The sequence below is a fragment of the Podarcis melisellensis genome (genome assembly GCF_964234715.1).
Source record: "Podarcis melisellensis genome assembly, chromosome: 14".
NCBI classification, from domain to species: domain Eukaryota; kingdom Metazoa; phylum Chordata; class Lepidosauria; order Squamata; family Lacertidae; genus Podarcis; species Podarcis melisellensis.
Genome location: NC_138546.1, coordinates 12,908,816 through 12,921,467, shown reverse-complemented (window position 1 = coordinate 12,921,467; position 12,652 = coordinate 12,908,816). Strand labels below are relative to the sequence as shown.

The 12,652-nt window shown below is 41.8% G+C and overlaps 1 protein-coding gene across 7 annotated transcripts in view; it reads right to left on the bottom strand.

The window, feature by feature from the left end:
- Window positions 1-12,652, bottom strand: part of DNAH3 (dynein axonemal heavy chain 3) — a 105,472-nt gene that overhangs the window by 24,408 nt on the left and 68,412 nt on the right. For all 7 annotated transcript variants that reach the window (XM_081888867.1, XM_081888861.1, XM_081888865.1 and 4 more), the window contains exons 44-49: window positions 10,940-11,119; window positions 10,351-10,474; window positions 8,306-8,462; window positions 6,525-6,668; window positions 2,233-2,899; window positions 1,694-1,859 (exon numbers count right to left, since the gene is read on the bottom strand). In XM_081888867.1, the coding sequence (XP_081744993.1) occupies window positions 1,694-1,859; window positions 2,233-2,899; window positions 6,525-6,668; window positions 8,306-8,462; window positions 10,351-10,474; window positions 10,940-11,119 (1,438 nt within the window). The remainder of the gene's footprint in view (window positions 1-1,693; window positions 1,860-2,232; window positions 2,900-6,524; window positions 6,669-8,305; window positions 8,463-10,350; window positions 10,475-10,939; window positions 11,120-12,652) is intronic.

Below are 12,652 nucleotides of genomic sequence, written 5' to 3'. Positions count from 1 at the left end.
GACTCCTCCCCTCTTCCGCACCAACTTAATAGCCTGGCTCTAGACCACCTCTTCCTCTCCTTTCTTTTCCGCAGGGTCTTCCTGCCCCCCTGGGTTCCCTCTCTCCGTGACTCGCCTGAGGCTGAATCCTCTGCCGCCTCTTCCCCCCTCTTTCTGGCTTTAGGGCCGGGCTCCTCCCCTGAGCTCTCTCCACTTCCGCGCGCCTCTACGTTTGAACTTGGCGCGCGTACGTTGCTGCTGACCTTTCTTTCGACCGCTACACCACCCCCTGCTCTGCTCTCCACCCTTTCCGGCTGAACACCCTGCTCCAACCCCCTCTCTCTGTTCTCTCCTAATCCTGCTCCCTCCGAGAGGCTGACGACTCCACCCCCTTTACTCCGTTCCGGCTGAGACGTCTCTTGCTTCCTCTGTCTTCCACTGGGCTCCTCTCCGCTTCTCCCTTCTCCTCCCCTTTGCTTGATTAAGGTAACCCCCTTTTGAGAATCCTCTGACTCGCTGCTCAGACTCGTGGATTCCCTCAGAATTCCGTCATCTTCTTCCTCATCCTTCTGCCCCTCCTCCCACTCGCTCTCCGTCTCCTCTGTCATCTCCTCCTCTCTCCCAGAAACCCTGACAGCAGCTAATACAAACAATGAGTTAAATTTTGTGTGGTCCATGAACATTGTATAAGAGCCACAGAATTTTTCTGGTAAAACTTTGGCTCAAGATATAAAAGTTATTTGAGGACATGCCAAGAGCTGATTTTGTGACATGCTAATTAACCATATCAGAAAGCTTTGTGGTGATGGACAATAGTCAACATCATTCTGCAATAATTTCAAAAACTGTTCTCCATATCTATGGCCTACAATGCTACTTAAATCAGTCCTGCTCAATATTTGACCATGTCATGCCAAACTAAGATGAGTCATATCATTATGAAGGCATCAAAAGTAGCAATACAAGCACCAAAGCTTGTCCCAGCCAGCAAAGTCAGTAAACAGGGATGATGAGGGTAGTACTTCAACAATATCTGGAGAGCAATCTCTGAAGTAGATTTAAGACTAGGGATGATTTAATGCATCAATTTCAGTTTCTCTCAAGTTTCTCATTTTTTCCTAATCTTAAATTCAGTTCTTCACATTTCCACTTCAGTTTCCATTTTATAAAAAAAACAACAACCCTGGAAATTCATCACCATTTCAGTGTGAATTTCTAATATACAGATTTTTGTATGCAATTTTTCCTAATATTTCCATTTTTAGAAAGCAATCTCACCCAACTGATTGCATCTTTGCATTTTATTTTTATTAATATATGCATTTGAACGCATATTTCCCCCCAGGAAATGCATCTTTGTACACATTACTTGGCCCACAAGGTAACAGTTTCAGAGAAATGTGAATTTTGAAAGATGTTCTTTCCATTCATGTATTATTTCAGAAAGTGTGACTTTTGGTAGATTTGCCTTTAAATGTGATCTGAATCAAATTTCTCCCTCATTCCTAATCAAGTCCACAAAAGACTGGGCTGGGATAAATTTTTTAGCATCTAAGGTGCCTCAAGACCCTTTGTTGATTTTGGCTGCAACAGAGTTACATGCCCGTGCCTTCTAGAAATTGTGACAATTTAGATTTGTTATGTTAGATTTAGATTTGTTACATTAGAGAGGGAGCGGGGATGGGGGCAGTTTGCAAAGCATCCCATGACATACGATTTTCTGATTTCATCTTCCAGCTTCACATCCTCTAAGAATTTGTTGGCAACCATTTCCAAAGCATCCGTGGGCCATCTTTGGAACCAATCGATAGTGCAGCAGTTGATCAGCGAAGGGAACATTCGCAAGCGGTTCCGGAAAGCATCTCCAATTGGACTCATTGCTGCAATGGACATAACCATTATTTCTCAGACAATAATAATAATAATAATAATAATAATAATAATAATAATAATAATAATATTTTATTTTATTTTTATACCCCGCCCTCCCCAGCCAAGGCCGGGCTCAGAGCGGCTTACAAGCAATAATAAAAACAAGTTGAATGATTACAACTTAAAAACAAAATTAAAATACAATATTAAAATATTAAAATGTAGCCTCATCGCAGGAGGAGAAGGGGAAAAAAAAGAAAGAGAGGGAGGGAATCAAATTGGCTCCAAGCCAAGGTCCAGGCGGAACAACTCTGTCTTACAAGCCCAGTCAAATGTTAGAAGGAATCAGAATGAGAAAGTAACTTATTTTTTTATCTGTACCTAAAACTATGTGCAAGTTTTTCTTCAAGCGCTCAGTAAAAAAGTTGTACATGGCCAGAGGGGTGGCTTCAATTCTCTTGCCTTCGGTCCTTGCCGCACCCTGCATTTTTTCAACAATGTCAGCCTTCTCATCTGCTGCAAAGATGTTAGGCACGTCCCCCGTGTTCAACAGCATGTTAATGTCCTCCACAAAGGACTCATCCTTTATTTGGTTATCACAGAATAAGAACACAGTGTTTTTGTTGGCCACCCCTGACTGCAACATGACCTTCTTGATATCCTCTCTCCAGTCATTTGTGGTGTAGAACTTCGTGATTTCGATCATGAAGAGTTCATACGAATTCATAAAGGTGCCCAGCTTGGTGGCGCTCTGTCGGCCACTTCCACCGATGCCCACCAGCAGCAAGTGGCCGTTATCCTGCTTCAGTACTCTGCATATCCTTGAGATATGCTCAATGGCAAATTTAAACATAACCAGAGACATGGGCGCCTTGCTGATCTGGTTGAACTCCTCTAAGTAGTATTCCATAACAGAGGTCAGCTTGTTTAAGTCTGTTATTTCATCGTAGATCTTTGCATCACTTTGTGGCTTAAAGTAGTCTCCAAAGAAAAGGCTCCGGATGTTATCGTCATGGATCTTTCCGGTTGGAGACAAGTGGCTTAATACCTATGGAAGACAGTGAGGAATACATAAGCAGTTTGGACTCCATCTGCCCACCACCACTCTGAAATAACAGATGTGGGAAGACACACTAAGAACATAAGTAGTACCCTGCTGGGTTGAATCAAAAGCCCATCTAGTCCAGTAACCCACTCCCAATGTGGCCATACAGATACGTCTTGGAAAGCTCTCAAAGAGGGTATGAGCGCAGCAGCAGTCTCCCACTCATGATCTCCAGCAACTGGCATGTAGAACCATATTGTCTCTGGAACTACATGTGATATAGCTACCATGACTAGTATTCACTAATAACCTTATCCTCTGTGAATTTGTCTAATTCCCTTTTAAAGCCATCTTAGTAGGCAGCCATCATTTCATCTTGATATAGCCAACACCATAGTTTAACCATGCACTTTATCTGTCCTGACTCCCACTTTTCAGCTTGGATGGTCCCAAGTTCTGATATTACAAGAGGGGAAGAAATGTTTCTTTATCAACTTTCTTCACAACGAGCATAATTTACATGCTTCCATCACGTTCCCCTTGCTTGCCTCCCCCCCCTCTAAACTGAAACCTATAGGGTGCTATCCAACCGAGTTCTATGTAGTCATGTTGCTTAACTTCTATGGTTCTACTCTGAGTAGGACTAACATAGCATACCACCCATAATTTATCAGTTGTAGTATTTGTTTGTTTGTTTGTTTATGTATTCATCAATAGATCGATTGATTGATCAATCAATCAATCAATCAATCAATCGTGATGTAGCAACAACCCAAGACAAATTCTGGGCAAAGATAAATGGCAGCTGCTATGACTGACCACTCAAATAGAAGCCAGAGAATAAGATGTGAATGTAACTTGAGTTCCATCCTTGAAATTTCCCCTGATTCCAGAAAATTGCTGAAATCCCTCTGCCACTGAAGGAATGGTTAATACAACCATTGAAGGAAGTATGCAATCAAATTTTGGAGGGGAAAAAGGCTCCCGAATCGTGGAAAGAAGCATTTATCTCACTTATACCGAAAACAGAGGTTGGGAAAAATCAAGTGAAGAACTACCGCCCAATATCACTACTAAATGTGGACTACAAAATATTTGCAGACATTTTAGCAAAGAGATTTAAGAGAGTATTGGTAGAGGAGATTCACAAGGACCAAACAGGCTTTCTCCCAGGGAGACACATGTCAGACAATGTGAGGAACATTATAGATATTTTGGAGCTGTTGGAGGTGGATATCAACAAAAAGGCAGTTTTGATTTTTGTGGACGCGGAGAAAGCCTTTGACAACATTTCTTGGAATTTTATGAAGAGGAATCTCCAAGGGATGGGGGTAGGCCAAGGTTTTGAAAACGGTATAGGTGCAGTATATTCTGAACAAAGAGCTAAACTAATTGTGAACAGTGTGGTGATGGATGAAATACCAATAGAAAAAGGTACACGACAGGGATGCCCAATATCCCCCTTATTATTTATATCTGTCCTGGAGGTTTTGTTAAATATGATTAGAAAGGACCAGCTGGTTAAAGGAATACAGGTCGGAGCTAAACAATACAAATTAAGAGCATTTGCAGATGACTTAGTGTTAACTTTGCAACAGCCAGAAGCTAGTACTAAAAGAGTTTTAGAACTAATTGAGATATTTGGTCAGGTAGCAGGATTTAAATTAAACAAACAGAAAACAAAGGTGTTGGAAAAAAATTTAACAATTGAAGAAAAAGATAGGTTTCAGAGTGAAACTGGTTTGGAAATAACAAAAAAGGTCAAATACCTGGGGGTGAATTTAACATCTAAGAATGTGAATTTATTTAAAGACAATTATGAAAAATGTTGGTCAGAAGTAAAGAAGGATCTAGATATATGGTCTAGGTTGAGACTTTCCTTGTTAGGCCGAATATCTGTTATCAAGATGAATGTATTGCCGAGAATGCTGTTTCTGTTCCAGACGCTGCAGATCCTGGACAAGATGGACTGTTTCAAGAAGTGGCAGAAAGATATATCTAAATTTGTCTGGCAGGGCAAAAAGCCCAGAATAAAATTCAAGATTTTAACTGATGCAAAAGATAGAGGGGGCTTTGCCCTGCCAGACTTAAGACTTTATTACGAATCAGCAGCATTCTGCTGGTTGAAGCAATGGCTACTTCTTGAGGATACAGACATTTTGGATCTGGAAGGGTATGACAATAACTTTGGCTGGCATGCGTATTTATGGTATGACAAGGCAAAGGTGTATAAAAGTTTTAAAAACCATATTGTTAGGAAAGCATTGTACAACGCTTGGAACCGATACAAAGATTTGTTGGAAAGTAAAACCCCCAGGTGGTTGTCCCCAATGGAAGCTAAGGCAGTGAAAAAATTTAACATGGACTCTAATTGGCCAAAATATTGTGAAATCTTACAACAAGATGGTGAAAAGTTGAAGCTTCAAAGTTATGAGAAGCTAAAGCATAAAGTTCGAGATTGGCTACATTACCATCAGATAAATGAGACATTTAAACAAGACAGGAAACTTGGTTTTCAGAAGGAGAGGTCAAAGTTAGAAACAGAACTGTTAGAACCCAATACTAAGAATCTATCTAGAATGTATAATTTGCTGCTGAAATGGAACACACAGGATGAAACGGTGAAATCAGTCATGATTAAATGGGCACAGGATATTGGTCATGATATTATGTTTGCTGACTGGGAACAGTTATGGACCACCGGTACTAAGTTTACGGCATGTAGTGCCTTGAAAGAGAATATAATGAAAATGATCTACAGGTGGTACATGACCCCAGTCAAGCTTGCAAAGATCTATCATCTGCCCAATAATAACTGCTGGAAATGTAAGGAATCTGAAGGAACTTTTTACCACCTTTGGTGGACCTGCCCAAAGATTAAGGCCTACTGGGAAATGATCTATAATGAAATTAAGAAAGTCCTTAAGTGGACATTTGTAAAGAAACCGGAGGCTTTTCTCCTGGGCATGGTCGGCCAATTGGTACCAAAGAAGGACAGGACATTCTTTATGTATGCAACTACAGCAGCAAGAATCCTGTTGGCAAAGTATTGGAAGATGCAAGAACTACCTACTCTGGAAGAATGGCAGATGAAGGTGACGGAGTATATGGGACTGGCAGAGATGACCGGCAGAATCCGCGACCAGAGGAAAGAGACAGTGGAGGAGGACTGGGGAAAATTTAAAGTATATCTTAAAAATTGTTGCAAAATTGTGGATTGATAAGATGTTAAGGGGTAAGAAACAGAGAATTACAGCTGTAAATGTTAACCTTAAGAAAATCTAAAAAAGAGTTAATTAGAAAAATTGATTTAAGGGTTGCTAAAAAATGGTAAAACAAGGATGCGGTGAAAAGGAGGTATGGGGAAGTCAAATTTTATTTGTATGTGTTTGTTTTCTGAGATATATGTGTTTTCTTTTGTTTTGTTTGATGTATGTTGTGTATTCTGAAAATCATTAAAAATTATTTTTTAAAAAAAGAAATCCCTCTGCCACTTTTGCACCATGCGAAAATGGGGTGGGGGTGGGGAGCTCTTCAGCCCAATGCAACCAAAATAACAGTTGTCGTAAATATATCCTATTTTTCTCTCTTTATTCAAACAGCTCTCACTGCTTGAAGATGAACATACCTTATCAACACTCTGCTTGAAGCAATCAGAGGTGGTTTCTTTCACCATGTGAAAAAACACCTTCCTGTCCTCATCATCTATTAAGCGGTCATAGAAGACCCGATAAACTTCATGAATCCAAAGCCTGATCAGTTTCTCGCCATCCTATCAAAATAAAGGAGGAACGTCAATCCATGCCTGGTTTTGAAGCAGATATGAACATAGTCACACACACATGGATCTTGATACTTCTTGACCACTGGGAGGTGGAAGCCAACCAACAGGAATTTAATCAGTAAATATTGTTATGGGTTTGGGGGTGGGATCCCCCTAAACCCTAGAAATTAATAAACAGTAGGATTTTTTAAATTATTATTTGGAGTACCAAAGGGAAGATTGCAGGCCAGTGGAAAAGCACAGGCTAAGCTTCCTTTCCAAGCCAGTGCCTGACCTCGGATAGAGGCGTTAACATGGCAAAAGGTGTTGATGGCCATCTAAAAGGAATCTTGGGCCTGTGCAGACAGAGGTTCCCAAGGTGATGGGATATGTGTGTGTGAGAGAGAGTAACTTTAGCTAGCTGTACTGAAAAGAAGGGAGAGAACAAAGACAGAGATCTATCTTTTGGCAGGCTGGCTGAAGGGAGGCTGGGAGAGATGCCTTGGGCTCCAGTAATGCACTGCTGTGGAGAACAAGCCCCTCTTGAGATGATCAAGCTGTAAGATCTGTACTCCCTCCACCTAAATTCAGGTGTAAATATGTGAATTTCTTAAAGCTACAACAACCTCTACCACGTCTTCAATTCTCCAAAGAGCACAGGCACAGGTTGAGGGCTAAGACCTCTGGAATCCCATGTTACAGCTGGTAACAATATAAAGAAGTTTAGACTGAACCAGCTCAAGCCTTTGCAGAAGAAAAGCTCTGATGCTTCTCCATGCAGATAAATCACCTTTGAGATGGGAATTACAGAGAGAAGTTATTTCTGGAGATTCAGCAGCAGTGTGGTCCATTGTGAGGTGCAACTGTGTGCACAGGGTTGCATCCAACTAAATTTTACTCAAAGCAGACTCAATGAAATTCATGGGCCTAAGTTAGTCATGTTCATTTATTTCAATGAGTCTACTCTGAGTAGGACTAATACCTAGATGCAGCCCATACTGGGTAAGATATTGATCAGGAAATCACTAGGTCAAAAGTCGCCTCTGCCACAAACCCTCTTGGTGGCTTCTAAGGTAAAGGGACCCCTGACCATTAGGTCTAGCCGTGGCCGACTCTGGGGTTGCGGCACTCATCTCGCTTTATTGGCTGAGGGAGCCGGTGTATGTCCGCAGACAGCTTCTGGGTCATGTGGCCAGCATGACTAAGCCGCTTCTGGTGAACCAGAGCAGCGCATGGAAACACCGTTTACCTTCACACCGGAGCGGTACCTATTTATCTACTTGCACTTTGAGGTGCTTTCAAACTGCTAGGTTGGCAGGAGCAGGGACTGAGCAACAGGAGCTTACCCCGTCGCGGGGATTCAAACCGCCGACCTTCTGATTGGCAAGTCCTAGGCTCTGTGGTTTAACCCACAGTGCCGCCCCCGTCCCAGTTGGTGGCTTCTAGTGGGCCACAATTGCTCAGCCTCAGCTCTGCACTCCTCCATCTTCAATATACAATATTTACCTAATCTACAGAATTGTGTTGTAATCATTGCAATGTGGTAATAGATACAAAGTACTTGTAAAGTGCAATTATAAATGCTAAGTTTTATGGTGATGATGGTGCCCCTGTTGATGAAATAAAAGCAAGTGTAGCTTTCACACCTGCAAATGGGTATGTGGGCAGAGCAACACTCCTCTGATGACCCGGGAGAAATCGCGCAGGTTGAAGACATAGTGAGATTTTGAAGGAGTCGGAAGGAAGTTTTCCACAGCCATCTTGTAAATGTTCATGGTAGCATGAACCATCATTTTGCCAAGCCTTTGAAAAGGAGCAAAAAAGTTAAATGTAACCCTGAGCTTTCTTTCCACCATGCCCCCTGCCCCTCGGTTCTCTTCTCCCACTTTGCCATGGTGAAGAGTTACAGACATCACTAGGGATTAGCAAATCCGTTAATTTCAGATTCTCATTTTCCCAATTTTATGTACAGTTCTGCAAATTTCCACACCGGTTTGCAATCCCCTCCCCCCAAAAAATCATTAGCAATTTAGTGCTAAATTCTCCTAACGTACACACTTTTGGATGTTTTTGCCTAAGATATCCATTTTTGCAAGCAATTTCCCCCAATATAATTCATTTCATGTTACTGTACTGTCAGAAATTTATGCATTTTTGTGCATGGATTACCTTAGTATATGTATTTTGCATACATAACCTGACTGGAGAACTGCACTGTTAAGACTGGGAAAGTGCAAAGGATTTCCTTTTGCACAATAAAATCCTCCCCCCAAGCATCTATCCCAAACCCTCCCCAAATCTGCTCCAAAGAGTTGGCGAAACATGATTAGGGGAAGTTCCATTGAACAAGCAGAAATCCTTGTTCTGAGACAATGGTTTAATTGGATACTGCTCATTATTTCTCCCCCATCCCCATTCATAATTCAGTGACAAAGCACGTGGCTTTACACATTAGTCCCTCGCATCTCCAGCACCTGAAACCCTGGAGAGCTGCTGCCAGTCAGTGCAGACAGCACTAAGTAGATGGACCAATGACAGCTTCCTATTTTGCTAACCATGGAGGTTCTTTATCAAGCTCCTGATCCTAAATCAAGTGTCACTTCAGATAACAAACACACAACAGTACAGGATTATATAGCAAGAGCAGTGGCAGTAGTAGATAGTAGCTAGATGTTGTTAGGAGAAATGAGTGGGAGTGGTGCATCCAAAATGTTATGGAAAGAGTTAATGTGCTATGGAATCCTAGGATGTCACCACAGCAGGCAGTTTTTTTCCAGTTAGGTGTGTTATTAAGTGCAGAGAGTGAGAGAGTGAGTTTTACTGTGAGAGTGGCAGGAATTTGTTTTATACTGCTATGTGCCTCAGAATAAGCCTTTAAAATCTCATAAATCTGCCAGTTTCTCTCTCATATATATGTGTGTGTGTTACAGATAGGTAGCCATGTTGGTCTGCCATAGTCAAAACAAAAAAAATTCCTTCCAGTAGCACCTTAAAGACCAACCAAGTTAGTTCTTGGTATGAGCTTTCGTGTGCATGCACACTTCAGTGTATCTGAAGAAGTGTGCATGCACACGAAAGCTCATACCAAGAACTAACTTAGTTGGTCTTTAAGGTGCTACTGGAAGGAATTTTTATGTGTGTGTGTGTGTGTTTTCAGTGCTTTTTTCTGGGGGAACGCTGGGGTATGTGTAGCCCTAAATATTTTTTGAATCTAACAGGAGAAGAAACTAAATTTTATTTAAAAAATTAGTTTCTTCTCTAGCATGGTGAATTGTCAGTTCCGTTGCTACCCCCGATGGTGGCCTCATTTCCTGTCTTGGTGTGTTTCTTGAGTCTCAGATGGAAGCGAGTGTTTAATATGTGGAGTAGGAGTTGGAATCTAGCATGGTGATTGGTCAGTTTTGTTGTATTTGCTGTATTTATTTTTCCCAATCTGAACTATAAAATGGTGATTTTCTTGAGTCAAAATGAGAGTACCCCTAAACAAAATCACTGTATGTTTTAGTATACCAAGTAAAGTAATGTGTTATGTTTAAACTCTAAACAGAGAGTCTTGTGCAGTCTTTTCTACAAGAGAAAAAGAGAACTGTACTTTTTATAAGGGTACAACGACCTGGGGCAGCTTCTGCGCATATAAATACCACAAAATGTGCTCTCTTGAAGAGAAGCACATTCCTTACGGTCCATTTACCTCAGAAAAGTGGCCTCAAACCCTTTGCTGAAGTGCCAGTCAACGATGGAAGCAAAGATCTTTGTTAAAATTTCATCATCAAAGGCACTGATGGAAATAATGTTCAAGTGCCTTGTGAAACGTCCTGTAAGACACAAGGGAAGACACAGTAAGTCTCAATGCGGCTTTGCCATTCCTTCTGCTGACCCCAAGCAGATACAGTGGTACCTTGGTACTCAAACGCCTTGGTTCCCAAACGCTGAAAACCCAGAAGTAAGTGTTCCGGTTTTCACACGTTTTTCGGAAGCCGAACATCCAATGTGGTTGTTGGCTATTGTTTCCGGGGCACCTGCACCAATCAGAAGCTGCGCCTTAGTTTTTGAACATTTCAGAAGTCAAACTGACTTCCAGAATGGATTAAGTTTGGCACTTTTGTTTTTGCTATTTATTTCACGTTTTTGTTTTTGAGGCTTTTTTGGTTAATTTGTTTTTGTGACAGTGTGGAACCCAGTTCAGCTACTGACTGACTGACTGATTGATTGATTGATTGATTGATTGATTGCACAAATGGATAAAAGGCTGTTCTATTGCATTTAATCTGACATCATACCTGTAATATCATTCCTTCCACCTCCAGGAGGCCCCATTGCTGAAAGGAACAGAACATCAACAATATCAAGCCTTGAGGTATCCTTCTTGTCGTACCAGTGGCCGTGATCAATCCATTGCCTAAGGAGTTCTATAGGAGGCTGGGCTCCATACACTTCCTTGGCAGGCATATTTAAGTCATCTAGGAAGAATATTGATTGAATATTATTTCCCGAAGACAAAAAGGAACTCTCTCTACCCCTCTCCGTCTACCCATCAACACAAGCAAGCAAAGATAGGGCGAGGATAAGGATGAGAATATTAGCCTCAATGGTCAGGGGCAACAATGCTTCTGAACACCAACACCAGGAGAAGAGGAGTGCTCTTGTGCTCAGATTCTACTTGCAGGGTAGCCGGGATGCTGGACAAGACGGGCTGTTGGCCTGGTCCAGGAGGGCTCTTCTTATGTTCTCTAGAGAAAGGAACAGAGCCTTTTCTAGATTAAACTTTTATTTGTATGCTACAACCGCAGTACGAATGTTAATTGCTAGGAACTGGAAAGGGGATACGATACCAACACAGGGAGAATGGCAAAACAAATTGTGTGAGTATTTGGAATTGGTAAAAACGACAGTGGCAATTAGGCATCAGCCAAACCAAAAGTTTTTTAAAGAGTGGGAATGTGTAAAAGACTATTTGGAAAAACATTGTTCTCAAATTAAACCTTTGATACATTTCGAATAAACTTCACAAAGTTAAAAACAGATAAATAATAATAATAATAATAATAATAATAATAATAATAATAATAATTTATTATTTGTACCCCGCCCATCTGGCTGGGTTTCCCCAGCCACTCTGGGTGGCTTCCATAGAAACCAAAAATACACTAAAATATCACACATTAAAAGCTTCCCTGAACAGGGCTGCCTGTTATATATTACAGAATATATAACTTATAGATAAGTTATATATTCTGTAATAGAAAGGTAATAAAGATAAACAACACAGTTGAAAAGAGAAAGAGCACGATGGCACCTTCACCTGGCAGTATGTTGCGCTCAGGAGTGGCAGTGGTTACATCTGTGATATACCACCGGATGAAGGTGCCATTGCACTCTGGCCCTCAAACCGAGGGAGAAATGAGTTGTGAGGCACCAGAGCCGATGGAGCTTCTTTTTCACTTGATGCGCTGGGCACTGGCAGTGAAGGGACTCCCTTTGTTGCCAGCACCCCAAGGGAAAAACAAGCTGCATCAGCCCCAGCCTATCGGATGATGGTGTGGTTGCTCGAGAGTAAACAGACAAGACCTGTCTTTTCCAGGCTTTATTCTTGGTGAGACCCATTTACAGTGAAGAGCGTCATAAGTTCATGTCTGGCTCAATCGCTAACAGAATCTGGGAGTGGTCGGTCTTTGTACCTCCCCCAGCATAAAAATTGTGTCACCCCCAACCTTTTCCGCCCCTCCCTGCGCCAAAGCCTACTGCGCAGAATGGGCGCTGGCAAGGGCATAGTTCCCCCCCCTCTCCAGTTTGCTGAGGTTCGGTGTTGAGGCTGCCACAGCCCTATGAGGCGCCAGGGTGAAACTGCTGCCTCTCCAAACGAGGGAGCTGAGGCTGTTTCACCCCAGCACCTTGCGGGGCCAGGCTTAATGCACCTTGTTCTTCCCTCTGCTTTTCAACATCATTTTGTTAGGGTGGTGATACATCACAATGTTGAAAAGTTGATAACACCC